This window comes from Aspergillus pseudonomiae (assembly GCF_009193645.1).
Source record: "Aspergillus pseudonomiae strain CBS 119388 unplaced genomic scaffold BDV37scaffold_22, whole genome shotgun sequence".
Lineage (NCBI taxonomy): Eukaryota > Fungi > Ascomycota > Eurotiomycetes > Eurotiales > Aspergillaceae > Aspergillus > Aspergillus pseudonomiae.
The window spans coordinates 129,602-155,848 of record NW_022476014.1 but is presented as its reverse complement, the minus strand read 5'-3'; the positions used below and the strand labels follow the sequence as shown (position 1 = coordinate 155,848).

Sequence of the window (26,247 nt, the reverse complement as noted above, 5' to 3'; positions counted from 1 at the left end):
TTGTTTTCTTGAAATATCGTGGTCCCCTTTTCTATTTTTTTTTTTTGTTTTCTTTTTTTTTCCAGGTTTGGTTCTTTTTTTCGGGTTCGGGTTTGGTTTGATGTTCGTGACTATGTACACCTGGTTCGCTTCCCCCTTCTTCTATTAGTGATTTGGATCCTGGTCGCTGTCCGAAAATCTATTATTATGCTTTATGAGTTCCTGATGATGTTGTGAATGAATGCAATGCCCCTGACGCCAGTTCGCTGGAAACAGATACAAAGGAAATGGGTGGTAAAGGAATGTGGTGGTGAGAAGATTGAAGATGGAGGAAATGCGAGACGTTGAAGGTGAGTGGGCGAGAGTATCAGTCAAGGGAAATGAGAAAGGAGGGTGGAGTCGAGTCGAGGCGGATACGTCGGTGAGTGGGTGAGTGAGCGTGTATGAGAAATGAGAGGAAAGATAAAAGAACTCATCAATAACTGGTGAAATAGTACGGGTTCGCACACCCCATATCCGCTGTCCCTGTCATCCCCATCACAGGGAGAGGTTGCGAGTGCGGGTGATGACCCAGGTGAGGCTCACTGTAGTACTTCAACGGATAGTGCGAGTCGATGGAGACTGTGGTTGGGGGTTCGTGCTGGAACATGTTCGTGTTGAACTCCAGAGGGTATGAGCTCTCGCCTGGCCGGGTGCGCTTCAGCGTGCTTAAGGAGGGTAGGGACGGCGGGAGACATGGATCCCAGTTTGTGCTCGCGCTGCTGGCGGACTTGGTGCTCGCAAGGCTGTGCTTGGTTGTGTCGCTTGTCGGGGAGCTTCCTGTGGATGGGAAGACGGAGGTGTGGGATTCCATGTCCGGGACCTCTTTGCGGTAGACTGGGTTAAGGTCGGTTTTCATGGTCGAGCCGGGTGAGCCCATTGCTTGGGCTTCGGATATGTCGGGAAGGTTCACCCGGGATACACAGACTACGGCTTGTCCGTCTGCCGAGTGTGAGTTGGCGGTTCTATTTAGAGGGGTGAGGGATGGTACGTACCTGTTCTGCAGTCAAGGAAGGCTTCCTCTTCTTCGCGGACGCTGTATATCTCCTCGAGGACTTGCAACCGCTCACTAGGTAAGATCTGGCGCCGGATGGATTGGTCTGCTTCTCTTAGTTTCTCGACGCATATGGCGTGACTGCTGCGTAGTTCGCAAAGAATGTGTACCAGGAGTCGGATTCTCTCGGCCTTAAGCAGATGGTCAGGCTCCCGATGGGTGACGCCCGATGGCCACCAAGCAGGTTTGGTAAGCTCGGGGTCAAATTGCTGCGAGGAGCCCGAGATGATCTTGCGTCCGTTATACGGATAATTGACCTGCTTGCGGGGTTCGACAAGCTTGATATACGCCTTGGCAAGGATACGGCAGTTGATCTGCTGCAGGCTCTCGAATGCCTTCTCGTAGTATTTACGCAGGAGATCGTGGTTGCGGATAGGCAACATGGTTTTCTGGTGGCAGTTGATGCTCATCGGGACCACGCACTCGTGAGATACCCGCTTTCTCTTGGCCTGGTGACTGTCCTGGTGCGTTTGGAACCTAATTTTGTTAGACGGCCACTGGTTTCTCAAGGAGAGTTCTGCCACATACATTGAGTTTTTGCGGCTCAAGGTACTCGTTCCGGGTGATTGGGGTGACATGGGGATTTTGCCCCCCATATGTTCTTGGTTCAATCTCGGAGAACCTGCATACTCTGGTCAACTCGGAGCACTTTGTAGAACGTACAAGAGGGCCTACCCATCACGCCGGGGTCACCCTTGTTCGACAACGCCACAGCTCTCAGGAACGAATCGGTTACATTAGGAGATAGAATCGACTGGCAGTTGCTTGCAATAGAAGGTGACGCTTCAAACCGAAGCTTACCATTCTCGTCAATGTATATGAGAGCGAAATGGACCGAGGACAGCGAGGAGAGACCGTCCAGCGGCGCATCCATAGATATCGGAGTCTGGGCCTTGGGTCAGTCAGTCAGGAACCTCTTAGGGGAAAACGCAAGGTCAGTAGTGACAGTACCATGGTCTGTGGTTGCATTGGCCTCTGTTCAAAGAAAGTTGGGGACTGGGGGTCACCTAAATGCTAAATTTTAATACTCCTATTGCCAATCAGGTGCCGGGGAGGAGGGGAGTACATACGCGCAGAAGACATCTCTATTGCCTGGGCACCACAACCAGCATTATCTTTTGAAAGGTGCAGGGGAGACAGTGTTTTTTGCGAGGATCCACCGACAATAACCTTACAGGATCTTCCTGAGCAGTAACCACTCTCGCCTCTTCTGCGATGCTGCGATGCACTTTATATGCGTTGGACACGCTTCGTCGAGGGAGAAACGCCAACACCAATATTTGGAAAACAAAATTAGAAAATAAATGAAAATAAAAAAAATCCAAAAACCTCAAAAAGAAATAATTAAAAAGGAAAAAGCAACTTCGTTGGGAGGGGGTAGTGTATCTACGGCGTAATGAAACCGTAGAAAATAAATTAACTCAGCCCAAAGCTGTGTCAGGAATGTGCGTGGCCTTACTCCGTATGTGGCACAGCATTCGATCCGCTCGGATGCATTGGGCTTTCGAACTAATGGCTCTTCTGCATTGTCCTGTTCCCCAATGATCGGCTGTTTGGACAGCGGAAAGTCTGGATCATTTCTGCAGAGCGTCATTCAATGCTAGGTTGTTCGCTTTAGATTTCAAGCCAGCTTTTTTTTCCTATGATACTATTTTTGCTGCGATTTCTCAAGCTTTTACTCTGTGGTTTTTTTATCTTTATTAACCGCGTATAGCATCATCCTCAAAGTCACGCGAGACAGAATCAAGAAAGATTTCTTCAGGATGCGGTCATGCAGTACGAGCCTTGTTTCAGCTCATCGAGCGTGGCAAACCGTCGGCTGAGTTCGGCGTGTGGTTGAAAGCCACGAAAAGAATAGCTCATGGCTAGAAAAATCACCGAGACGCCTTATAGTCAATAATCTAGGGGAGCATACTATTCCCACCTGCACGGTCCGTAGAGAGGCCCAGAGCCATGGTCCTTGGTACTTGGAGATCTTTTCCGGCCGGGGGGGTCCCAGCCGGAGGGATCATGGTGGTCACGATTCCCTCCCATGTTCGCTCATCTGTGTCGTTCTTGCTGTGATCTTCCTCGATAGAACTGAATAGCGTCGCTTCGGCCGGCCCTCGAACCCCCCTTGCCTCGCGCATCGGGTGTCAGGCATATGCACTTGCGCCACTAAGGTGTGGAGTTCCTGCTGACAAAATAGTATCGTAGAAAAGTCAAAATGATTGAAATCAGTGTAAAGTCAGACTCCCTGGTGCCGATCTAGATACGGCAATTTCCGTCGCAGGGTCCTGACAGAGACGAATCAATGCAGACAAGTCAATAAGCCCCATACGTGGTACGCCGAATATCCACAGGGATAAAGAGATGCAAGACGTATGCAAGACAATACGGATGACGTTGTGGGCCGGTTTCTTTTCTTTTTCTTTTTTTTTTTTTTTTTTTTTTTTTAGGCCCAACTGTAGACTACTCTGATGTGTATGCGTGAGTCCATCGAACGATGGTAGTCCGGATTGACCAGGAAGCCTAAGTGAGCTAATATCACTGGCGTCGGCAATCAGTTGCGGGGCCAGGGTTCTTGAAGCGATTTCCGGCGCTCTGAATGGATATTGTTATTTTATTTTATTTTTTTTCCTATTTCCCTTAGTAAAAAAGAAAATTAACAATTCACTTGGGCTAGTTTTTGGACAACTCAAGAATCAACGCTGGGGATAGTTTGGTAGAACTCCACATGGCAAGATGTCAAATTGTCACTATGACTCGCTTCGACCGGTTGATCGATAGTGGGTTTGGCGCTAACGAGAGCTCCCTCTTCTCCGGGGCATGATTCTGTCAGTCACAGGCCTGCCCTCTCCTCGGTCTTTGTTACTATTCTTGACCCTCTTGGTGGTCCAGGCTGTGGCAATTGTCAAATTCGCTCCCGTGGGTCCAGTTCTGCCAGCTGAAGCTTTGGTGTAGGGCCATTGAATAAAAAAAAATTCGAATAGAAAAATAAAATAAAATGCTAGAAATGAGGAAGAGAAGGTATACGACGGAACCTTATTGGCCGTTGATGGCTGAATCCTGACGCTCCAAACCCCACTCTCAGAATGATGAATCACCATCAGCAGTTGACACTCTGCTCCGACGTCTCCACGCTGAAAATTAGTAGGATGGGTTAATATGTCCCTACTGCGTTAATGTCTAAGCTTCATAGTTACATCTTTGTTCCTGATTAGAAGCTTGGTGGAATCGGAGCTGGGCTGATGGTTGATGATTTTGGTGAAGTATGTACGCGGGACTCGAAACAACCTAGAAGGATTAGGGTACAGCCTGCCCTAACCGTCCAAACTAGGCGTTCGGGACAGCCCGAGCAATAGGTTAGTTATCACGCGGCAACCATAGAAAATAAAAACAAAGAAATCATCAAAAATCAAAGGAAAAGAAAAATAGAATAATTTGGGCAATAATAAGAAAAAATAAATCCGGTCTCAGTATTTTTTCTTTCAGCGGCTGTGGCGTTCTCATCTGTCTGCCATTTCCAGGTGGCTCACCTGATGTGTCAGCGACAAATGGTATAGATGTGCATCGCGGATGTAGTAACTTTGTGATCTGTATGACTCGGCCCACTGGGCAATTGCGGGCCTCAGAGTCAGTCTGGGTTGAGGTAAGCTATTGATTGTCGGAGCCCATCCCATTGGTACGTTATCTACTATAAATTGGAACTCAATAGGAAATAAATAGTAACTCACGCGTGAAGGGACATGCGCTGCTGAGTGGATGGATAGATGATCGATGGAAGCGAGCTTCAAGATCACCCATAGCGAAGACGAACACCCACTCGATAATAGGATCATCTCAGTGACACTTTATTTGAAACTATTGTTGCATGGCGTGGATCACCGCTTGACAGGATCGCTAGTCACGTCGCTTCGAACATACTGGACGTCTATCTTTCTGTTGTTCAGTGCAGTGGACCCAAGTCATCTCCTGATTCAGTTAATCCATTCGCTGGTCCGTCAGACATTCTCTGTAGGAAGTTCGGAAGATAGGACCCGTATGGGCTAGCAGCACTCCATACGGCATTTCAAGGAGAATATTGAACCCTACGGAAATAGCTACAATGCCGGTGACAGGCCGGTGGCATCGGAACCAAGTACCTTTCGGTCCGCACGTACCAATCCTAGAGTACCTTTATCTCGACATAGTTGTCCTCCATTTTGATAGGAAGCTCCAATCCAGCCCTGAACTGTGTGGGTGACTATTTCAAATAGCGTTTCCCAGTACCATGGCTATGAAGTTGGGGTCCGGGGGATCCTTCGCAGCGCCACCGCCATGAATGCAGGTTTCTGTGCGTGCAGTTATCATGTACTGTTATGATGTACTTTTGACCCAGGAGTAGTTCGATGTAGGCCAATATCAGGAGGTTGGGACGAGGACGGGCCCGGGGAGACGACGTACTGACCCGACAAGGAAAGACCATCAGGTTTAAAGTTGTTCTAGATACGGGATGGAAATTATTGTTTTGCTAGTGTAATGGAGCCAGTTCGTGATCGTGGAGAGGCATCGAGAATGCTTTGCATGGTATTGATCATGAGAGGTGGTTGGTGGAGGTGATGTATCAAGTTGACCATTGATTCCGAGATATGATATCGTCAGGGAGGTTCGTTAAGGAACAGGTCTAGCTTGGACGGGTAGAAGGCAGCAACTATTGGATGCCTGAGGTGACTCGACATAGGCAGCGAGCATGACCAAATGTTCCCAATCCAGCATAGGCCACGACCGAGATACCTGATTCCCCAGGCATCTTCACATCAGCTGCTTCGTACTTTTTTCCCTCACATTCCAACTCAAACTACCAGACAACCTCAACTCCTTCCCTTTCTCGAACCCAGCCGTCACCATCGCCCGTCATACATAGTATTTCAAAAATCCAGGTCTCCGAACAAGTTTCACTACCGGCCGAGCGTTTCACCTTTTCCCAAACACGCCCCAAAGCTAAATCGGAGCAACGATTATGGGGACTGGAGTTGGTTCCTCTCCAATTGAACTCCACCGCCCAGAGAATCCGCTGCATTAGTTCGTCTCTCCGCAAAGGCTGATCAGCAAATCTCTTTTCACTCGTCCACTACTCGAGTCGATCGTGTTCCCTCAATCAATCTCTTGTTCTCCTTTAAATTACTCCTACCGACTTTTTCCCACCACGCCCCCTTAACTGAGGATCATAGTACCACCATCACCGCCAATCATTCTGCGTCCTCGGTCCTTTTACATTTTCTTTTTATTTTTCTTTTTCCCTTTCCTTGGATTTTCGGCGGATTGTTCCAGAAAACCTTGTTGAATCTGTTCAACGGCGCGATTCTTTGGCATCCCTTGAATTCCCGCGAGTCAGCGACTCTCATTCACAGTTCTCATTCAAGTTTCAACCCGTCCCATTGTCGTCCGTGCGGTGACCGACTCTAAAATTAATACGATTCTATTATAATATTTTTTATACATTTTTTTTTTTTTCAATTTGTATTATTTTTTTTTGATTTTGTATTTTTCATTTTATTGATTTGATCCTATTTTTCCTTGTTATTCGTTTTTTATTCGACAGACAGCCCCTGCCGTCCAACCACATTCCCACCCCAAAGAATCATGGATCCCAACGCGACCGGTTTCCCAATGTTGCAGCAGCAACAGCAACAGCAACACTTTCCGGTTACTACCCAGAGTCCACAGCAGTTTCCTTACTATCCGAACGCGATTCCTTCTTACCCCCAGCAAAAGCCTCCTTCCCATCTGCCACAACAGCATTCCTTTGGTGCCATGTCGATGCAGGCAGGCGCTCCAGGTGGAGCTATGATGCCGGCGGGTTTCCCCCAACACTCTGGTACGTCGTACTTCCTCTTTCGATTTATTCTTTTTCTTTTTCCTTATATTTTTTAATTGCTCTTGGAGGGTAGCTCTATTTTGACTTTGTTTTCTTTATTCGGGGATTCCCTCGACCCTCCGTGCCCCCTTGGACAATGATATGGATCGTTAGTTTCAAAAATTTACCGGTATACACGCGGCCCATTAGTGACACATGGAGAGCCATACTTCTGGTCTGATGGGGATCTGCCATGGAACTATCGTTCGAAGCCATGTCCTCGATTTTTGTTCTGTGCCTTGCGTCATCTGAGCAACAACGTCGGTGACAAGCCGCTAACGGAATGTGCGATCTTCGCTTTTAGCAGCACCCCACGCCAACTTCTCTGCACCCTTTACCCAGCCACCTATTCCCGCGACCATGAACCAATTTATGCCCCCGCAGACTGTAGCGACTTCAACTCCTGTCTCGAGCGTTCCAGCAACCACGGCGCCGTCCTTCCCTCAGAATATGGCTTCAATCTCGGCGAACAACCTGGTTCCCGCACAGCCTCAACGGCCCGCTCCGCAACAGAACACTCAACAGGCGTCTGCGCCCCCGGTGACTCCATCACCCGCAACGGCCCGGGAGAAAGCTCGTGTGACTGTTCTGCTCGATATAAATTCAATGCTGTTGCAAGAGGTCGTGAATCTACAGGCAGCAGGCAAGGCCGGTGGTCCTCCAGCTCAGCCGCAGGATGCCAACCCGCTGTCGGATCAGGCCCCTGACACCGCAAAAGGGCCAACCCAGAAGCCCAGTCAGGAATACATCGATTGTATGCGTCGTCTGCAGGCCAATCTGGCATACCTCGCAACCATCGCCGACCGCGCTAAGAAATCCGGAGGAGTGCCTCCTACGGCGCCGAGTATCATGACGCCGCCCCCACACATGCCGTCCATGAACGAAATGTACAAGAAGCTCGCTGAACTGTTCCCACGCACGGTACCAGGCGCTACCGGAACACCTCAGCCAAGTCCTCAGGGCAACGGCAAGCCCAGCCCCTCTCCAGCTACTGAGACAGTCGTCTGAGCGAGACCAATGTTTTTGAATGATTCGATCATTCACACATGCGCGTCGTCCCGAATGTCAAGGATTTGGGCGATTCCGACTCGGTGCAGCGTTGGGAAACAAAGCTCCATGGGCGTTGTCTCTGCAGTTGAGACTCACATTCAGCGCCATAGCTGGACGCCAACTTACTCACAAAATTATATCTATGACCTGGAACTGGCCTTGCTCATGTGGCCTGTACAATCAATCCGCGGATGAATATCGATGGAGTTCACTTGGCCAAGGTCGGATGCCAAAGGTATATGAGCATCCACTTCCGCCGGGACCCTGTTGGAGGAATGCCGTGTGCCCCTAGGTTTGAGACTCAAGAAGTCCGCCGGTGAAACCAGCTGGGGATTCCTAATAATAAGTCCAGACCCAGGCGGGGAAAAGGGAAAATGAGCGCAAAGATTATTTACAAGTTTTTGTGAAGTTAATTGTAAAATTGAATCGGTTCAATCCGTGGATAGCATCAATGATACCACGTCCATGTGTAGCGGCAAGGGGGATGCTTCTTCCCACCCATGGCAAACGTAGTGTTTAGTAGACTTCCCTGTTTTCCTCCCTGACTGTTCCACCGACCATCTCAATATCAACGGTCAGAAGACATGGAAAGCTCCATATCACTTGATCGTCTGCAGCCACTGCGGAGGGGGGGGATGGACCAATCAGGAGCGCGGAGACGGGCTTTCCGCCTGCCGGACGTGCAGCAGTGTTTCCAACCCAGCGGCAGTTCGCCTGATCTTCGGTTTTTTTCACGCTGACCCCAACCCTTCTCTTTGTCCTTCTATCCTTCCCTTTCTGAGACCGTCGGGGGGTCTTGTGAATGTCTCTCGCCTCGCTCCTGGTGTGCAGAAGGAGCTTGTCTGTCGCTACTACTACTTCTACGACTGCTGTTGTTACGGTTTCTTCACCTTCTCCCGCCGCATCGCCGCCGTCTCCTTATTATTATTGTTATCCCTCTACTTCCTCTACTGAACACCTTCCTACGGAGTCTGGTGGCCCTTTGACCGCGTTTCGGTGGTCGCCTGTCCCGTCTTCAAGCGCTGCGTGGCCAATCTCTGGTCGTACCCGCCGTCCGCTAGCACATCAGCTCCCGGGTCCCCAGCGCTGGTCATACGCCATAGCTTCCGCTCCGAGCATCCATCCTCACGGGTTTGTCCGGTCGATCTCGTCGTTTGTACCCTCTGTTCGCTCTCGTCCGCGATCTAAGAATTTTCCGAACGAAGCCATGGATCTGAACGGAGATGCAGGCGCGAAACGCAAGCGCAGCTCCATCGTGCCCGCCGAGCGTCCGGTCAAACACCTCAAGCCCGAAAGCTCTGCGTTAACCCCCGGAGACTCCACGCCGGCCAATGGGACCGTCTACGATATTGAGGATGAGGATGATGCGAGCCGTCTATTGCCCATTGGGCCCGCCCAGGCTGATTCGCCGGAGTGGCAAGCTACTATCGAGGAGGTTGTGAAAAGCGTGGTTTCCATTCACTTCTGTCAAACATGTTCTTTTGATACAGAATTATCGATGAGTAGTCAGGCTACCGGTTTTGTAGTCGATGCTGAGAGGGGGTATATCTTGACTAATCGACATGTGGTCTGCCCCGGTCCCTTTTGGGGTTATTGTATCTTTGACAATCATGAGGAAGTAAGTTTAGCCATAGACCCTTACTCTTGGAGAAGCCGTGTGGCCGAGTATATTGCCGTAGTCGATGCTGATAATGGGCTTTCCCTAGTGCGATGTCCGTCCCGTATATCGAGACCCTGTACACGATTTTGGTATCCTTAAATTCGACCCGAAAGCCATCCGTTATATGAATCTAACAGAGCTCAAGCTCCAGCCCGACGCTGCACGAGTAGGTTCGGAGATCCGGGTCGTGGGTAACGATGCAGGAGAAAAATTAAGTATCTTGTCGGGTGTTATCAGTCGACTGGATAGAAATGCACCAGAATACGGCGAAGGCTACAGCGACTTCAATACAAACTACATCCAGGCCGCTGCAGCTGCTAGCGGCGGTAGTTCCGGTAGTCCAGTTGTGAATATCGACGGTCATGCGATTGCGCTGCAGGCCGGTGGCCGTGCTGACGGGGCTGCAACCGACTACTTCCTTCCATTGGATCGTCCGCTGCGTGCGTTGGAATGCATACGCCGGGGCGAGCCTGTCACTAGAGGTACCATCCAGACCCAGTGGATCCTGAAACCTTTTGACGAGTGTCGTCGTTTGGGCCTGACACCAGAGTGGGAGGCCACCGTGCGCAAAGCGGCCCCCACGGAGACCAGCATGCTGGTGGCAGAAATCATCTTGCCTGAGGGACCCGCCGATGGAAAACTCGAGGAGGGGGACGTGCTCCTGCAGGTCAATGGTGAACTTCTGACCCAGTTTATCCGGTTGGACGACATCCTGGATTCGAGCGTTGGGCAGACAGTGCGTCTGCTCGTGCAAAGAGGCGGTCAAGATGTGGAGATCGAATGCCAAGTAGGCGACCTGCATGCCATCACGCCTGATCGCTTCGTGACCGTGGCAGGCGGCACGTTCCATGACCTATCCTATCAGCAATCGCGACTGTACGCTATTGCCACACGCGGCGTATACGTCTGCGAAGCGGCCGGTTCCTTCAAGCTGGAAAACACCCTTTCCGGATGGCTCATCGATTCTGTGGACAAACGGCCCACGCGAAGCCTGGATGAGTTTGTGGAAGTGATGAAGACCATCCCCGACCGCTCGCGAGTGGTTATCTCTTATCGACATATCCGGGACCTCCACACGCGGGGCACAAGCATCGTCTACATCGACCGCCATTGGCACCCCAAGATGCGATTGGCCGTGCGCAATGATGAGACCGGTCTTTGGGACTTCTCCGATCTGGCGGATCCCCTCCCGGCCCTTCCCCCCGTGCCCAGGAAGGCCGACTTTATCCAACTGGATGGCGTGAGTCAGCCTGCAGCCTCGGCGATCGTGCGCAGCTTTGTGCGTGTGTCCTGTACCATGCCCTTGAAGTTGGACGGTTACCCTCAGGCCAAGAAGACTGGCTTTGGGCTCGTCGTGGATGCGGAAAAAGGGTTGGTTGTTGTGTCGCGAGCCATTGTTCCGTATGACCTCTGCGATATCAATATCACCGTGGCCGACTCGATCATTGTCAATGCCAAGGTCGTCTTTCTGCATCCGCTGCAAAACTACACCATTATTCAGTATGATCCCAGTCTGGTGCAGGCCCCTGTGCAGAGCGCCAAACTCAGTACGGAGTACATCAAGCAGGGCCAGGACACCATTTTCGTCGGGTTTAACCAGAATTTCCGCATTGTGGTGGCCAAGACAGCTGTCACCGACATCACGACCGTGTCAATCCCAGCAAATGCGTCTGCACCACGTTACCGGGCCATCAACCTGGATGCCGTCACGGTGGACACTGGCCTGAGTGGACAGTGCTCCAATGGCGTTCTGATTGGTGAAGACGGAGTCGTTCAGGCATTATGGTTGAACTATCTGGGAGAGCGCACCCCCAGCTCGCATAAGGATGTGGAGTATCACCTCGGATTCGCGACCCCGTCGCTACTGCCGGTCGTCTCCAAGATCCAGCAGGGTGTGATGCCCGAGCTGCGGATCTTGAACATGGAGAGCTACGTGGTCCAGATGAGCCAGGCCCGCATCATGGGCGTGTCGGAGGAATGGATCCAGAAGGTGACGCAGGCCAATCCGTCGCGGCACCAGCTGTTCATGGTGCGCAAGGTCGACTGCCCGCCTGCTGGCTTCGACAACACGGTCGACACCTTCCAAGAGGGCGATATCATCCTTACCCTAGATGGTCAGCTGATCACGCGCGTTTCCGAACTCGACGTGATGTACGACAAGGAGTTCTTAGAGGCTCTGATCGTCCGGAATGGACAAGAAATGCGCATCCAGGTGCCCACCGTCCCGACGGCGGACCTTGAAACCGACCGGGCGGTTGTCTTCTGCGGTGCGGTGCTGCAGAAGCCGCACCACGCTGTCCGCCAGCAAATCTCGAAGCTACACAGCGAGATCTACGTGAGCGCAAGGGTATGTTCTTTTTCAGCCCCTTTCCCCTCTCCCTTGGTGAAAATAGGTAGTCACTAACCTGTCAATAGAGCCGTGGCTCTCCCTCGTATCAGTATGGTCTCTCGCCGACCAACTTCATCACCGCAGTCAACGGAGTACCGACCCCAGATCTTGACCGTTTTGTGAAGGAAGTGAGCAAGATTCCTGACAACACTTATTTCCGACTGCGGGCGGTCACATTTGACAATGTTCCCTGGGTGGTCACTATGAAGAAGAACGATCACTATGTGAGTGTTTGATCCATGTTGCAGAGGCGTGGCCTGAAGCTGATTGCGTTAGTTCCCTATGTCTGAATATCTCAAGGACCCCTCTCAGCCGTGCGGCTGGAGGACGGTTTCTCACAATAAATCCAAACACAAGGATGGCATTGCGCCCGACGCGGCCAACCTCAACCCGGACGCCATGGAACAGGGGTATGACGGGGCCAGCGATATTGAACCGGAGGCGGAGTAAAATAGCGGCTTGTGTATAATAGACCTGGTTGTACGTACCACCGATGTACAGTGCGTGACTAATATATCCAAAATGATGACTTGATGACTGTACCAGTAGTTGTCTTTTATCTTGTACTGAGTGAGCTCCTGTTGGAAGCTGGCTTTATCTCTACACCTAGAACCCTATCACACTCCTCTATATAGCCAACCACAAAACGAAAAGGCACAACCCCATAGTTTCCCTAAGCCTTCCCACACTCCCCATCCCAGTCCTCCAAACGACCCTCGTAGCTCCTCTCCTCTCGTCCTCTGCTTCAGCCGTCCGCCTCGCCCTCAAACTCGCCTTATACCCCGAAAAATCCGTCACCAAGATCCGCCCCAAACACCCTGAATCCCTGGGGAAGGTAGGTGGTAGGGTGTATGTATGTATGTACAGTACCTTCCCAAGAGATGGAGATGAGATGTTCTCTCCGCTTAATATGAACCACGGTTACATGTCGGCTAAGGGCTTGGGTAGGTTTGTTGTAACATTGGATGGTTTACCTGATCGTCCGTGGTATTGAGGTATATAAATGTAGTTCAGTTCATCGTACGGAGGAACTGTTTTTTATCTAGTAATAGTATTCCTACTGCTGCACCTATTCATCACATCCACCTCCCGTCCCTCCAGCCAGCATCTATGATGGAGAGATCATAGAGTTTAATTACTCTTTTTCTACTGCTGTAGGTTTCAAACATTAATACATACAAACACCACGGATTGGATAATAATACAGACTAATGAATCATTCTTCTGAATAAAATATGTTATTGCCACCTCTTATAAGTTTCCTATCTTCCAGTGCGCACCTCCATACTGTCGGACTAGTAACTATCATACCTAATTGTCCAGTTTCAATAAAGGCCTTAATAACGTCGAGTTCAGCAACCCATAGGAATGCCCATGTGACTGACTGGCTGAATCTATCTCTCTACCTTCAGCATGATCATGGATCTGCTGGATGAGTTCTCCCCAATTGTCCTCGTCGATCTCGGGAGCTAGACCCATGGCGGTCGTGAGGTAGTCACGCAGCGGCTGCCTAGCAGTTTCCATTTTTGTCATATGTGTGTCTATTCCTAAAACTTATGTCATAGCGGTAGCTACTAACTAGTTAGATTGACAGTAGGCAAGAATCGGCGGGCTAATGGCTATTCTGCTTGTAAAGTATATCAATCCAAGCACAAGTGTAGTGTGATTGGCTGCTACGGACGGGAACTAAGCCTTGGCCCACCAAACTGATGCTATGGTGTACTATTGAAGTATGTGCCAAACATGAACACATGAACAATATTAGACTTCCCATATAAAATTGTATGGAAGGTCAGACCTTCTTTTCATTCATCGTGTTCGATACCTCCGATGTGCAGCATTGGGGGTCGGCAGCGTAGCATTAGTCTCCTTCTTGCTGCATTCCGAAGGAACGCTTGTGGGTATGTGTCGAGTGGAAGGAGTAAAAAAGGAAAAAAGAAGTGCATCATCCGTGAATCGAACACGGGCCTCATCGATGGCAACGATGAATTCTACCACTAGACCAATGATGCTTCTTATTGACAGAAGCTTTTATTTTCTGCATTATCAATCATTATTTAGAAAGTGCTGATTTCAAATCTTATTTTTACTCCACACAACTATTGTGTGGCTTTGGTGCTCGACTTTGTCTTTTAGCGTTATAGGTTGGATTAAATAATGATACCCCCTTGACAAATACTGTAAGCTAGACCAGGTTGTATCATTGGATTGTTAGAGTTTTTGTCTTGTTTGGCAGGGGTGGAACTAGTTTGCGGATATATATAGTGGTCCTGGTGGAGGTTATTCATGAAGGTGGATAGCCTAATAAGTCCATACGAATGTCCGATGTATTAGGCTATGCTACCAATCACTGTAGTCAAAGACTATACTGCAAGTCGTTGATTATAGTCATGACACCATCATCCAGCATATACCAAGCCAACTATCGTCCAAACGCATACAGTAATAAAAGCTCAACATAAGTCAATGCATGATTATAATGCCCATAATGCAGCCAAGCAGTGTCCAATCTCAAGAACGCCGACCAGTCATGCCAACGCGTAAGTCTACTCCTACTAAAACAAACCAGAATAAAACCACTCGGTATCATGATAAACCCATGCAACTGACACTAATTGAAACTCCACCCCCCATTAAGTCGCAAACGCTGTCGCTCAGCAAGATCCCGTCGGATTTCTTCCTGAGTGAGTGCATCAGTACCAGCCCAATTTGCACTGCTGGTGCGTTCGCGGAATTTCTTGATCCTCTTATCGGCCTTGAACGTCTCCTCCAGCGAGAACGGAGCAATGGGCCCAAAAATGGAATCCGCCTCCAAGCCCTCCTGCTGGCGCAGAAGCGACTCGAGCTCCTTGGGTTGAGCCCACTTCGGCACCGGGAGCATCTCAGCATCGGAGTCCTCGTCCTCACTGTCGGTTGCGATTTCCGGCAGATGAATGTTCTCGCCATTAGGATAGTTTGGCGATGGCTTGTGAGCAGCCTTCTGAGTCGAAGAGCTGGCGACTGGGGTCTTGTGCGTAGCTGGCTGGGGGGCATTCGACGGCTCCGCGAAGGGTATCTTGCCACTCGCGTACTTGGCCATGTCCATCGGATGCGCAGGTCGCTGTGATTGAGCAGTCTTGAAGATCGAAGAGCCCGGCTGTGCATGGCCATACAAAGAGGGCTTGGTAGGTTCCTAGTCACGTCAGTACCACAGAAAAACATCATCAAGGGCCGTTGAATTCTTACCTTGCGGATCATCGACTCTTTACGGATGTTCGACTGGCGAATCGGCGGAGCCATTGTAGGTCGCATAACGGGGTTGTGCTCGTCTTCCGTTCTCCTTCGCTTGGTTTCGCCAGAAGGCTGCATAGCGCCAGGCTTCGCTGCTGCAGAGCGATGACCTGGTTCATCATCTAGCCCTCTCTTGGGTGGTTTGGCCGGATTGGGTTGAGGTGGGTTGATTGTGCGGTTGTATGGCTGCATGGAGCCCAGTCGTGAAGCGGGACGAGCAGCCTGCGAAGCCGGCCTCTCTGGCGGGTGTGTAGTGTTCTAATATTCACCAATCAGTACAGCTTTCAAAGCCAATGCATTGGGACGAGGACTGTACTTACAGTTTCAGGTTGCTGACTACCTTGCCGCTCAAGCCTGCGAGCGTTCTCTAGTCTCCGCTTCTCGATGGCTTGCATCTGGGCGGCCTTCTTAGGGTCTTCGGAAGCAAGTCGCTCTCGACGTTCGGCCTCTGCGCGACTCCGCATCTCTTGTCGACGAGCTTCTTCCTGTTGCTGGGCAGCACGCTTGCGTTCTAACTCGCGTCTTTGTTCTTCTCTCCGGCGCGCCTCGCGTTCTTCCTGCTCTCGCTTCCTCTCACTTGCGAGCTGGGCTTTTCGCTGTGTCTGGCTGGAGACAGAGCTCTTGAAGCTGCTGTTGGAAGACGCCGTGTGCAAAGACGAGTTGCTTGCTTTCTTCTTCAGGGTAGGTGGCTTAGAAGCGGAAGCGGGAGTTGGTACCGGAACGCTGGACTCCGCAGCACCGGACACCGAAGAGGATGCCATGGGTATTTGACGAGAAAGAGCGCTGCCAACACGGATCGACACGGGTTGGGGTTGAGGCTTCGGCTTTTGCAGAGCTTCTCGGGTGGGCCTGGGAGGGCGTTGCCTGGTTGACTGCTGGTGTGAGACGGACGGACGGGCGGTGTGTTTCGAGGTTGTCTCATAGCTAGGCTCTGGCTCTCTCGAAGAATGTTTCTGTAGTTGTGACATCTTCTGCGGAGTTGGTGCAACCGGAGCTCTGCGACTTTCATTTTCAGCCGATAGTTTCTCCTGCGCAGCCTTGAGCTGAGCAGCTCTTTGCTTTTCCTTCTCTTGCTGCCGTGCCCTCACTGCCTGCTCTTCTTCCTCCTCACGCTGGCGATCTTCAAGTTCCTTCTGCTTTCGACGTTCCTCCCGCTCGGTAGAGCTTCGTGTTCGGCGGCCTTCTTGTCGCGGGGGACTGTGGTCCCGCGTCGGCTGTGGAACCTTCTTGCTGGCCCTGTCTGGCTCAACACGTTCGGTGCGCTGCATTCTGTGCTCGTCTGGAGAAGAGACCTCCATCCTTGCAGCTGCAGCAACGCCGGCAGAATTCGTGAAAAGACCTTTGGCAGACCTCACAATGGATTGTAATCTCGACTTAGACGCACTCACCAGACCGTCTTGAGCGATAGGAGAGCCTGCAGGGGTGGTCGACACTTGGCTATCCATATGTGAAGTGGAGGTTTTGGCCTGGTGATCGGGGCGTTGAGGGGATGAATACGTTGGGGTCGAATATTTGCCAAGAACCGCTTCCAAGCCCTGTTTTGCGCTGGATCTCGCTGACTCTTCAGGGGCTGCACTCTTCTTTCGAGTAGCAGATGCATCGTCATGGTCAGGGGTATGACTTGCACCCATGCCAGAGCGTTTCTCTGGAGCATCTGCTGTCTGGCCCCTGGGGAAGTTTGCCTTCGAGGGTGAGCTCAAGGGCCGGATCCATTCGTCATCCTCAGTTTCCATGGCCTCCAGAGCTGGCGTTCCGCGAGATTTCTGGGAGGCCGTCTCCGGTTTTGCATCAGCTTTAGATGACGGAAGTTCTGGATATGTTACTTGTGTGGAGGGCAGGCCTTGGACCGCCGGAATAGACTTCGTAGGTCGTGATGGTTGGAGTTTTCCAAGCATACTGATCTTCTCATGCAATCGCTGAGTAGACGACTTGTTGTGAAGCTTGCTAGCCTTTGTGTCTGCGTCCGTGTCTTCCTGGGAGCCTCCTTTATCATCATCAAGGTCCATCTTCTCACCATGTGCCGCATTCTCATCCAGAGCAGCCTGGGTTGATCTGTGTCCACCGGTCTGCCTACCGAAGAAACCAGAGCCCCCGGTGTTGTTGATCTTGGCAATGTCAATGTGGCTTGTTCGGGAGATACGGGAGCCGCCCAAACTCTTCTTCATGAGCGGCTCGCGAGCAGGAAGTGAGGCAAAAGAAAGACTGCTCTTACGAATCGGCGGGCGATCCGGAGTGGAGCCATCTGAAGGTGAGCCAATGTCATCCAAGTTCTCATCATCGAGGGCCATATCATCCTTTGCGTCATCCTTCTCTTCTTCATGAAGCTCCGACGGCTGGGGAGCGGGAGTTTTCATAGGCGATGATTTAACAGGTGATGATATTGTGTCTTTTGGTAGTTGAGTTTCTGGTGCCTCTTCTGGCTCTTCCGCTTGCTCCGCCTCTGGCTGCAGTGCTGGTGTTGGCTCTTTCGTTTCAGGTTCCTCGTCATCGACATCGGGCTCCGCGTCTGGCTGTGCCTCAGGCTCAGGCTCAAGCTGCACCTCTGTCTCCGATTTCGGCTCAGGCTCTTTCGCCTTCGGCTGTGGCTGGGGGGTATGTTCCTTTGTGGCCGCTTCAGGAGTTGGGTCAACTTGCATAGGCTCCACCGTGTTTCCGCGCTGTTCAACGTCCTCATGTGCTGAGTGGAAGGAAGCGCCCGTGGAACGGCGGTTAATCGAAGAACGATGTTCTTGTACGTCTTTCGGGGTGGGTTGACTCTCGAATGGCTGGGTGGATGTTTGCGATTCAGGCTGCACCTGTGTCAGAACAACATCGTCATCTTCTTCCTCCTCGCCTTCATCCGGCATTCCATGGTAGCCCGAGTCCGTGTTATAGGTCGTGAAAGAGTTCATGTTCTTGCTGAGATCAGGGTACTGGAGTCGTGGGGCATTCTCTGTAGCATGGTTGGGCTTTGTAGGTGTAGCTGCAGCTGGAGCTGGAGTAGGCACGGAAACAGGGGCCTTTTGTTTAGCAGGAGAACGGTGAGGTGTTGGGCTCGCAACCTTATCCTCAAACCTGTTATGCGACGTTGAAAAGATCTCACTCAAGGGCTAAAGAGGTCAGTAGAGCCGAAGACTAGCCAGGGATAATGGGAAACATACCACCCGACTCTCAGCAGGATCCCTTTTGCGTGCAGTCCGAGGCGTCTTGCCTCTTAACTTTCCGGGGGTTTTAAAAGCTTCCGTGAAATTGCTATGCAGGTGTCAGCACGGGAACGGATGTAGGGGGTATGTCGGTCGCAACGGACAATTGGTTGCTGGAGAAGATCTCGGCCATATGCTCATTCAACCAGTCCATCTCATGGCGCACCGGATATTCCACTTCTTCCATCTCTTGATTGAGCAGATTCGTAAAATTCTCCTTCTCCGTGGAAATCCATGCCGCAGAGCCCACAGGCTTCTGCGCCCTCGCGCCACTAGCGGCCATGACGATGTAAACAAACGCGATGCCCAGCTGTCGGTCGGTCGAGGTCAATATTCAGATTGAACGAGTGAAACTGGGGGCGACAAAGCCCAAATCAGGATAGCGACTGGGGCGACAGCGGCATTGAAAGTTGGCGTGGGGTCGGTGGATATTGGTTGTCGTCGGTGGGCTCAGGATGTCCGTCGTCGGCAAGAGTCGAGGCATCAAAACATCGGAAACGCGTAAGTCCCACCCATTCACGTGACCTTATGTCATGCTTGCCTGATTGTCCAGGCATACATTTACAGCGTGTCATGGCATACACTTCAACATCCATAGTCTATACCATAGTACTCAGTACGAAATATATGACAACTTTTTTTTTTCTTTCATACCGGCATCATCTATACTGAGACTGTAATATGTATAAAATGGATAGTGCACTTCCAGTTCCCCGCTTCGATCCCTGCTCAAAGAAAGTTGCCGCGCTCTGCAACTAAGTCGTTGTATTCCGTAACTAGTTGTTAGTTAATATGATTGAAGACTAATTAATTAATGACTGTGGTGAGATTTGGGTCAATAATTCGATTCGCAAGAGATTTCCGAACAGTATGATGTCATGGCCATATCGGCGGAATCTAGATCCATCCATGTCCGGATTGGGAAATGGAGAAGAGTCGGAGTCACGTTCAGGGACTCAATATGAAGAGATCTGTGCCTGAGGACGCCAAGGAAATAAATTCGATGTGGACGGTAGTCAATTCATCCCTTGGGGATATAATTGTGCAGAGCGTGCTGGTATCTTGCGGTGTAGGGTAGAAAGTCAATGTCCCTTACGTCAAGCATTTGTTTGTACCTTAGAGATTTTTAAATCTAAGGCCACGGGTTTCTCGCTACGAAAATCTATACACATCTGGGGTATATGCTTAGTAGTCCCTGAAAGGATCTTAGTCGAAGAATGATTATTGGTCGATGCTGAAGTTAGAGCGATAATCTGCGACTATACCCAAGAGAGGTGTCCCCAAGCTGTCACTAACTACTAGTAGTACTAGTCGTACCAGCTCAAGTCACCCCAGGACTACACGGAAATCTCCATTACTGAAATGATAGAACGGACTCACCGAGAAAGCTTGTGGTGACTTTTTGGAGTGGGGATAGAGAGCTATATAAGCAAAGGTTCTGGAGTACTTCGGTTCATTCTCTGGAAACAGCGACACTGGAATGAGAAGAAAGACGTTGTTTCAACTGGCTGACCGACAAATGAAGTCAAGAACGCAGCTCAAAGATCCTTGGAACCGATATGCTTGTCCAACTGCACCCAGAAAATCATTCAAAGCGGGCAAGAGGCGGTGTTCGAGGCCCAAGCCGTATCACGCATATGACAACTCACCCCGAGTATCGATCAGATATCGCATCGTTGGGCAAGGCAATCAGCCCTCCACTAGCCACGTTTGCAACGCTCAGAAGGATCGCAGTGCTGGCTACAACACAATGGTTTCTAAATATACAGAAGACACCGCTCATCAGGTTCGATCAACTTCGGAAAAGGTAGCCGGTTCATGAATTATGTGCGAGAATAATCACATCTGGTTCTACCTGATGCATACCAACTAAGCAGCAAATCTGCCATTTTGCTGGTGGATGCGCAATATAATTATGAATCCTGCCCGTGTAGTTGATTGGGAATCACCCTCCTGTAATGTTGGCTCAGAGACCAACATTGCTTGCAGCTACGGTGCGGACCGCTAGATCCTATCCAGTAAGTAGCGCGTTGCTCGTCTAGAGCCGCTCAGAGCTGCAACCAAGCCCATTTGCACCTAAGGAGGTTTGATATTTCACAGTTGTGACTTGTCTATCATGGCCGTAAGTGATCCACATGGTGTTTCCCAAATCTTTTTCTTTCTTTTTGTTTTCTGTTTATATGTGATTTTTCTTTCTTTGATGGTGGTTTTCCTTGTCGGCTTATTTCTTTTAGAAGGGCCGAGATGGTCTATTCCTACTTAAATTTATATTAGCGGCCGCGAAGGTTAAGTTGGCAGCTCAGTTGGTGAAAGTCAAAAAGATCACATGTTCATTGGTCTGGACTGGCGGAAAGAAGAACTAAAAGGAACTTGAGACACACTAACAAATTGAAAGGAACCGCGGTAAAGGTACCGTAATTCTTACGTAGCGGTTGGTTTGTTTCAAACAATGACGATTATAGGCAGTCATTCCAAAAAAATAAAATTCCCTAGAAATGAAATGAGAAAGAAATGCAGAAAAAACAACCTTGAAAATATCACCACATCTGTGAAGACAATCACCAAACTAATTAACAATATTTCTCTCGGACCGAACTTAACAGCAAAAATAGAAAAGCGGAGTAGACGCAAGTCAGAACAAACAGTCGTAGGTTTCTCTCACACACGACCCTTTCAGGCGCCGGGACTCTCGCTTGTCAATTGCATCACCCTCCCTCACCTTCTCCTATCTTCTTCTCCCTCACAGGTCACCCAGGATCTTACCCTGCACCCCCTCTTTCCTTCTCTTTCATTCTTTCGTTTCTTCATTAGTTCATTCAATTCCTCCACCTTACAAGTGGTCATTATTTTAATCCTCCTTTCACCTTTGTCTTTTTTGCATTTTCTTATCTTACCCAGCTTCAGGGCTACACAAACATCTTTCCGAAATGGCCGATAGCACCAGACCCGGTGACGTGAGCTATCCCGACACCAATGGAAGCAGTAAGGTACGCTGGAAATACATTCGATAGCGAGTGCCTTGAAAATGAGCAGTAATTGACTGTATCTTAGTTATGATTGAATACTCCCCAAGACGGGTTGCCGGAATCGTTCCACAATCCGATGCTAACGCTTATGCTTAGGTTTCAAAAATGCCGTAACTAATGGTAATTAGATCCCGCAATGCTCAAAAACCAGTTGCAAGAGGACAATTAACCTGACAAATCCCTTCACAGGGCCCGTGGTTGATCACATCAAGTCGGAGGCTGCCCGTACCGAACAAGAGCTACGCGAATTGAAAAATGCTCGTGTGACGCCCTCGACCACCACTGCGACCGGCCAACACCTGACCTGTATGTGGTGAAGATAGTCCACAACGACACAACAACACAGCTAATTCGTTCCAGATTACCATTCCCTGTTGTACAGCCTCCTGAGCGTGAGTGAGCTATTGCACCGTGATAGACGCGATAAACCTAACCCGTGACTAGTGGGAACAACCCCGAGCTACTGCTGCTTCGTTTGCGACCGTCGTGACTTTTATTTTCGCCGCCCGTTACCTGCCTCTGCTCCGCTGGTTCTTCAAATTCGTCTACGTGGCTCTAGGATGTGAGTTGTGATCCCCCGTTTGATATGGGCCGGGCGATAATTGATCTGTCTAGTTACCGCTGCCGCCGAGCTCGGTGGTAGACTCGTGCTGTCGCAGGGCCTCGCAAGCTCTTTCCGCCCTCGTAAATACTACACCATCCCGAAGGAGACGATCGAGGGAGTCTATGAGGATCTTGAACAGCTCCTGAACTTTGTCCTCCTCGAATTCCAGCGCATCCTGTTTGCCGAGAACATCGTCCACACTGTCGCTGTAAGTTATGAGCGTATCGATATGGGTGTGCCCGAAACTTACCCATTTCTCACCCGTACAGGCTTTCGCTGCCGCCTTCAGCGCCTATTGGTTGATCAAATGGCTTCCATTCTGGGGTCTGTCTCTGATCGCGGTTACCATCGCTTACATTGGACCTCTGGTCTACATGAACAACCGTGAAGTCATCGATGCACAGATCGAAAACCTCCAAGAAGTGGTCAACTCTCAGGCCCACCAACTGAAGGACCTTGCTGAAGAACGTACCTCCCATGCGACCGGTTTGGTGAAGCAGTACGTGGATGGCTACAGCGCCAAGGCCCAGGAATACATCGGCCAGCGTCGCTCCGTATCGCCGCAGATGACCAAGGTCTCCACCCCGGAGCCTGTGATCAAGAAGGAGATCGACACCGAGCCCGCATTCAAGACGACGGACTTCCCGGAAGCACCCAAGGAGGAGCCCGTTGCCGTGAAGGAGGAACCCGTGGCTGTGGCGGACTCGATTGAGCATCCTGCTCAGAGTGTGGAGAAAGAGCCTCTTCTGGCGGCTTAAGATGCCTCGGCCATTTCATGTCTTGCTCGATCAGCCACCCACGAATGATCGAATCGGGCGATGGATATGCTGATCGCGCAAGGGCTTCCTTATTCGGCACTATTTTGTGGGACACGCCCGACCAAAATTGTACTGAATGTTGAGGTATAAGGATGGAGAATAGGCGTGTACGATGGTATGATGCGGTTTGAAGGTTTGACTCTTAAAATTTTCTATTGCGCCGGAGATATTATCTTTTCCCATTTCTTTTTTTCAGCTTGACACATTTGCACTTTATTCTCGCTAGTACCTTCGGCCTTTGTATGTACATCTTTGACGTTCAATTGAGCCTTCTAATTTTTCTGCTTTATATGATCCACAAATTATTACTAAGGTCCTACACCGGGCGAAGGCATGCAGAACGGCAAACGCGCATTGGAAGAAACAAGAATAAAAAAAAAAAAAAGGGAGCAAAGAGGCGAGGGAACAAGAGAAACACACTGGAACAGAGGCTAGAAAAAGTATCTTCAAGAGATTGCAGGTGTTGTGCGAGGTACCGGCTGTGCTCATCTGGGATGCAACTGGTGTTCCGGAGATTTTCCTCGAACATATGTAAATTTGACACTTCACTGTTGCAGCCGCGGACCTCGGCGTCGTCCCACCATATTCACAGTCCTATCGACGCGATCATGGCTTTTTTTTCCCTGCAAGACTCCAGTCCGGGATTCGACCATGGCTGTCCCCGTTTGACAGCAGAGCAGATCAGGGACGTCCGCCCTCACACGACGTCGCGGAAGCCGTTCCTCTGCCCCAGGTTGAGAGACGTCACACAAGTGCTGCCAGACTATTTTACGGCGCAAGTGCATCGTGGTTCAAGCCGTCGGGCGCTTGAATGCGATGGACTTGCATTCAACATAGCTTTGAAGTTCTAATTGACCCCCAGAGTCGACCATCGTAAATTCTATACAAGTAGAAAACGGCATCGACGTCATTGGCTGAGCGCTCCATGTCAGCTGACCGCGTCGACGGGAGTATCAGTTTGTTCTGTTTGCATTACCAGGAGCAGCTGCCTCCATCCAACTACTTACTACTGTTAGGTACTCTACTAGACTCTTCAACAGCAGTGCCAATCCATCCAATCGCTGCGTCTTACCTGAACGTTTCGTTTGCTCGTAGCTGAGATGCTGTGCCACAGAGCGAGCCAGGTCCACGTGTGATTGCAGCAGACAAATTTAACACGAAAGAATGTCTTACAACTCACGCCGTGATTACTCAAGTTTAAGCCTCTATCTTTCGAATCCTACACCCTTCGCTCTAGGGCTTCTTCGTTTGAAATGCTGTCTTTTCCAATTAAAGACGGAGAACGAACAGCCTGAACTTACTCATGCCTCTGGTCTCACTCCAAACCAGGAACCGTATGTCTCGGATATTGGGCTTCCTTTCTGTTTCTAGATCTTACATTCTGGCTCATTGCTGAGCTATTTGTCAACTGATTAGCCAAAGGCGCTCCGATATTCCTCTTTATGTGCTTTTTCTAATCACGAGCTAGAAATGTCTCTGCAGAACAGCCCTAAGTCCCAGATTGCAAGACGACGATTGAGCTTGGCTCCCCCGCAAGAGGTAAGCGATCCTGGTCGAAAGGGCTAGGGTTGTTGCCGCAAGGGACATAGCGAAAGGGAAAAAAGGGTCCCCATCAATGTAAAATCCTGAATTAAAGAAATTAGCAAGGCAAACACTACGAAACGACGCCACCATGAGTGGGACTCTTGCAGAGAAGCCTGCGTGGAAGGTTCGATGATGCCCATAGCCAGTCATATTAAACCTTGGATGCTTCTATGACAAATACCTGAGCGGGAGCAAGACCTTTGGACCAATGTAGATGTTGGTTTCATGGACACTGAGCAGCCAGCCTAGTGGTTGGAGCGGTGTTACGCTCGATGTGAGGTGAGGCTTCGGCTGAACTTAGAACAAGTTACTAAGAGGCATCCCTCATGGCGCGACGGAGCGTTGGCTGACAAAGATAGAGAATGAGATGATCTCATCGCTACTGAAGGCTCTCGATGTAACGCTTTTCATTAGCATTAGGTTTGTATAATTAGTGTCCGCGCATCGGGGCTACTTTAGGCTTTGCTCATGGGATAGCGGTCAACAATCACCAACTCATATGGCCGACCCTAAGCTTTCCTCCTTGTCCTTACTAAATACACACATTAAGCCGAATGGATAGGGGCGTGGCCATCAGAGATGACTCATTCGTTGGAAGTACTGCAGGTATCCGGATAGTGAGACCCTCCCAATGACGGCCTCACAAGTCCGGAACCGATGAGTCCCTTCGTTTATTGGTCACACGATCATGGGGGATAATCTCCCAGCGATCCTGACACTCGCTCTCCTGATATCTAATTCAGATGCCCCGTTACTTTACATCAGTCGATGAGTAGCTCACCGGAAATCGCAATGATCGAAAAGCACTGGCAGAAGATTGCGCACAAGTGATTGCGATGCAAATAGATATCTTCAGGCCTCATGGTTCCTTTTCTCCTTTAGGTTTACGCTTACCAGACCGCCGTATCCGTCTGTTTGCATGGCGCGGGAGATCTGGATCAATAAAAAGCAATGAGGGTGGTGTTAGTCCCGCTCAACCAGGTAAGACCGCCACATGGGACGAAAGTGTCTGAAACTGATCTACCCTGTCTTGTTCCTGGTCCTGCGTCATCTTGAAAGGGGTAGCTGCAGGTCGGAAGGTGGAACAAGTGATGCCTCGAAGAGAAGTGAAATCGTTGTTAGCAGGTCGCCTGCCGATATCGAACCCGTATAGATCCAGAGCCCGTTGCCGAGTCAATTTCTTCTTTTGCCTGGGGAGTACTTGCTATGCTCTATTTGGGGTGAGGTATGGCAAAATCGGTTCGCGAATGCTGTCTGCCCAATCTGATGGGTGCCTCGTGATGGCCCTTTGGCCAAGTACCGGTGAGGGTTTCTTATGCCGACGATTCTAAGACATGAACCCAACCCAGCTGTCCAGTGGAGGATGTAGCTGTAGGTCTGGCTCACCGCTGCCTTAGATGGCCCATTGCCTCGAACAGAGACGGCTTTTGGCAAACAGGGGAGTTTTCTAAATCTTTCTGTCGGATGTCGTTCAGTATCCACTCCGGGTTCCAGGTTGCGCCGCTGGATATATCTGACAAAGGAGATGCTGTGGCGTAGGTTTCCGCAGACGTTAATATTTGTTATTTTTGTAAACATATGTTTTATTTTTACATTTCTTTTCTTTCAGGTTGTCAGAGGTTCAGACGAATGCCCGGAGCAGCGGTAAGCTTGGATAGCTACCCTCATATCCATCTGTTTCTTTTTTCTTTTTTCTTTCTTTTTTTTTTTTTTT

The 26,247-nt window shown here is 50.1% G+C and overlaps 9 protein-coding genes and 1 non-coding gene across 10 annotated transcripts; 6 read left to right on the top strand and 4 right to left on the bottom strand.

The window, feature by feature from the left end:
* Positions 1-98: 98 nt before the first annotated feature.
* Positions 99-2,373, bottom strand: BDV37DRAFT_244801 (uncharacterized protein). Its single transcript, XM_032081590.1, has 6 exons — positions 2,143-2,373; positions 2,024-2,079; positions 1,748-1,964; positions 1,601-1,694; positions 1,014-1,549; positions 99-960 (listed from the first exon to the last, which is right to left on the bottom strand). Exons 1-6 carry the CDS (start codon positions 2,153-2,155, stop codon positions 455-457), a joined length of 1,422 nt encoding a protein of 473 aa, XP_031942879.1. The 5' UTR covers positions 2,156-2,373; the 3' UTR covers positions 99-454.
* Positions 2,374-6,407: 4,034 nt separating this feature from the next.
* Positions 6,408-8,271, top strand: BDV37DRAFT_89587 (uncharacterized protein). The gene is made up of 2 exons (XM_032091399.1): positions 6,408-6,911; positions 7,258-8,271. The coding sequence occupies exons 1-2, from the start codon at positions 6,677-6,679 to the stop codon at positions 7,956-7,958; spliced, it is 936 nt and encodes a 311-aa protein (XP_031942878.1). The 5' UTR covers positions 6,408-6,676; the 3' UTR covers positions 7,959-8,271.
* A 463-nt stretch (positions 8,272-8,734) lies between these two features.
* Positions 8,735-12,647, top strand: BDV37DRAFT_244795 (putative nuclear serine protease HtrA2/Nma111). The gene is made up of 4 exons (XM_032081589.1): positions 8,735-9,618; positions 9,707-12,007; positions 12,076-12,273; positions 12,326-12,647. Exons 1-4 carry the CDS (start codon positions 8,803-8,805, stop codon positions 12,497-12,499), a joined length of 3,489 nt encoding a protein of 1,162 aa, XP_031942877.1. The 5' UTR covers positions 8,735-8,802; the 3' UTR covers positions 12,500-12,647.
* A 1,343-nt stretch (positions 12,648-13,990) lies between these two features.
* Positions 13,991-14,061, bottom strand: BDV37DRAFT_t81. Its single transcript has one exon. It is a non-coding gene; the product is annotated as a tRNA-Gly (tRNA).
* A 215-nt stretch (positions 14,062-14,276) lies between these two features.
* BDV37DRAFT_244791 (uncharacterized protein) lies at positions 14,277-19,264 on the bottom strand. The gene is made up of 5 exons (XM_032081588.1): positions 18,606-19,264; positions 18,460-18,550; positions 15,640-18,408; positions 15,275-15,577; positions 14,277-15,221 (listed from the first exon to the last, which is right to left on the bottom strand). Exons 1-5 carry the CDS (start codon positions 18,782-18,784, stop codon positions 14,661-14,663), a joined length of 3,903 nt encoding a protein of 1,300 aa, XP_031942876.1. The 5' UTR covers positions 18,785-19,264; the 3' UTR covers positions 14,277-14,660.
* Positions 19,265-19,391: 127 nt separating this feature from the next.
* On the top strand, positions 19,392-20,933 carry BDV37DRAFT_244790 (uncharacterized protein). The gene is made up of 2 exons (XM_032081587.1): positions 19,392-20,756; positions 20,887-20,933. The coding sequence occupies exon 1, from the start codon at positions 19,982-19,984 to the stop codon at positions 20,321-20,323; it is 342 nt and encodes a 113-aa protein (XP_031942875.1). The 5' UTR covers positions 19,392-19,981; the 3' UTR covers positions 20,324-20,756; positions 20,887-20,933.
* A 101-nt stretch (positions 20,934-21,034) lies between these two features.
* BDV37DRAFT_89406 (uncharacterized protein) lies at positions 21,035-23,040 on the top strand. Its single transcript, XM_032091395.1, has 8 exons — positions 21,035-21,148; positions 21,406-21,483; positions 21,624-21,647; positions 21,717-21,833; positions 21,888-21,919; positions 21,972-22,089; positions 22,143-22,339; positions 22,401-23,040. Exons 2-8 carry the CDS (start codon positions 21,429-21,431, stop codon positions 22,887-22,889), a joined length of 1,032 nt encoding a protein of 343 aa, XP_031942874.1. The 5' UTR covers positions 21,035-21,148; positions 21,406-21,428; the 3' UTR covers positions 22,890-23,040.
* Positions 23,041-24,025, top strand: BDV37DRAFT_89551 (uncharacterized protein). The gene has a single exon (XM_032091398.1). It carries the CDS (start codon positions 23,192-23,194, stop codon positions 23,798-23,800), a length of 609 nt encoding a protein of 202 aa, XP_031942873.1. The 5' UTR covers positions 23,041-23,191; the 3' UTR covers positions 23,801-24,025.
* On the top strand, positions 23,958-24,367 carry BDV37DRAFT_89408 (uncharacterized protein). The gene has a single exon (XM_032091396.1). It carries the CDS (start codon positions 24,114-24,116, stop codon positions 24,318-24,320), a length of 207 nt encoding a protein of 68 aa, XP_031942872.1. The 5' UTR covers positions 23,958-24,113; the 3' UTR covers positions 24,321-24,367.
* Positions 24,367-24,822, bottom strand: BDV37DRAFT_89544 (uncharacterized protein). Its single transcript, XM_032091397.1, has one exon. The coding sequence runs from the start codon at positions 24,681-24,683 to the stop codon at positions 24,414-24,416; it is 270 nt and encodes an 89-aa protein (XP_031942871.1). The 5' UTR covers positions 24,684-24,822; the 3' UTR covers positions 24,367-24,413.
* Positions 24,823-26,247: the final 1,425 nt, after the last annotated feature.

Coding starts and splice junctions, on each gene's coding strand:
- BDV37DRAFT_244791 (XM_032081588.1), bottom strand. CDS start 18,784: ATGGCCGCTAGTGGCGCGAGGGCGCAGAAGCCTGTGGGCTCTGCGGCA. Junction 18,409..18,459: donor ATCCTGCTGAGAGTCGGGTG/GTATGTTTCCCA, acceptor TGACCTCTTTAG/CCCTTGAGTGAGATCTTTTC. Junction 15,222..15,274: donor AAGAGTCGATGATCCGCAAG/GTAAGAATTCAA, acceptor TGACGTGACTAG/GAACCTACCAAGCCCTCTTT.
- BDV37DRAFT_244790 (XM_032081587.1), top strand. CDS start 19,982: ATGAGAAGAAAGACGTTGTTTCAACTGGCTGACCGACAAATGAAGTCA.
- BDV37DRAFT_89408 (XM_032091396.1), top strand. CDS start 24,114: ATGTCTTACAACTCACGCCGTGATTACTCAAGTTTAAGCCTCTATCTT.
- BDV37DRAFT_89551 (XM_032091398.1), top strand. CDS start 23,192: ATGTACATCTTTGACGTTCAATTGAGCCTTCTAATTTTTCTGCTTTAT.
- BDV37DRAFT_89406 (XM_032091395.1), top strand. CDS start 21,429: ATGGCCGATAGCACCAGACCCGGTGACGTGAGCTATCCCGACACCAAT. Junction 21,920..21,971: donor TGTTGTACAGCCTCCTGAGC/GTGAGTGAGCTA, acceptor ACCCGTGACTAG/TGGGAACAACCCCGAGCTAC. Junction 22,340..22,400: donor ACATCGTCCACACTGTCGCT/GTAAGTTATGAG, acceptor TCACCCGTACAG/GCTTTCGCTGCCGCCTTCAG.
- BDV37DRAFT_89544 (XM_032091397.1), bottom strand. CDS start 24,683: ATGACTGGCTATGGGCATCATCGAACCTTCCACGCAGGCTTCTCTGCA.
- BDV37DRAFT_89587 (XM_032091399.1), top strand. CDS start 6,677: ATGGATCCCAACGCGACCGGTTTCCCAATGTTGCAGCAGCAACAGCAA. Junction 6,912..7,257: donor GGGTTTCCCCCAACACTCTG/GTACGTCGTACT, acceptor CGCTTTTAGCAG/CACCCCACGCCAACTTCTCT.
- BDV37DRAFT_244801 (XM_032081590.1), bottom strand. Junction 1,550..1,600: donor TTGAGCCGCAAAAACTCAAT/GTATGTGGCAGA, acceptor TAACAAAATTAG/GTTCCAAACGCACCAGGACA. Junction 961..1,013: donor CTTCCTTGACTGCAGAACAG/GTACGTACCATC, acceptor CACACTCGGCAG/ACGGACAAGCCGTAGTCTGT.
- BDV37DRAFT_244795 (XM_032081589.1), top strand. CDS start 8,803: ATGTCTCTCGCCTCGCTCCTGGTGTGCAGAAGGAGCTTGTCTGTCGCT. Junction 12,008..12,075: donor AGATCTACGTGAGCGCAAGG/GTATGTTCTTTT, acceptor ACCTGTCAATAG/AGCCGTGGCTCTCCCTCGTA. Junction 12,274..12,325: donor TGAAGAAGAACGATCACTAT/GTGAGTGTTTGA, acceptor TGATTGCGTTAG/TTCCCTATGTCTGAATATCT.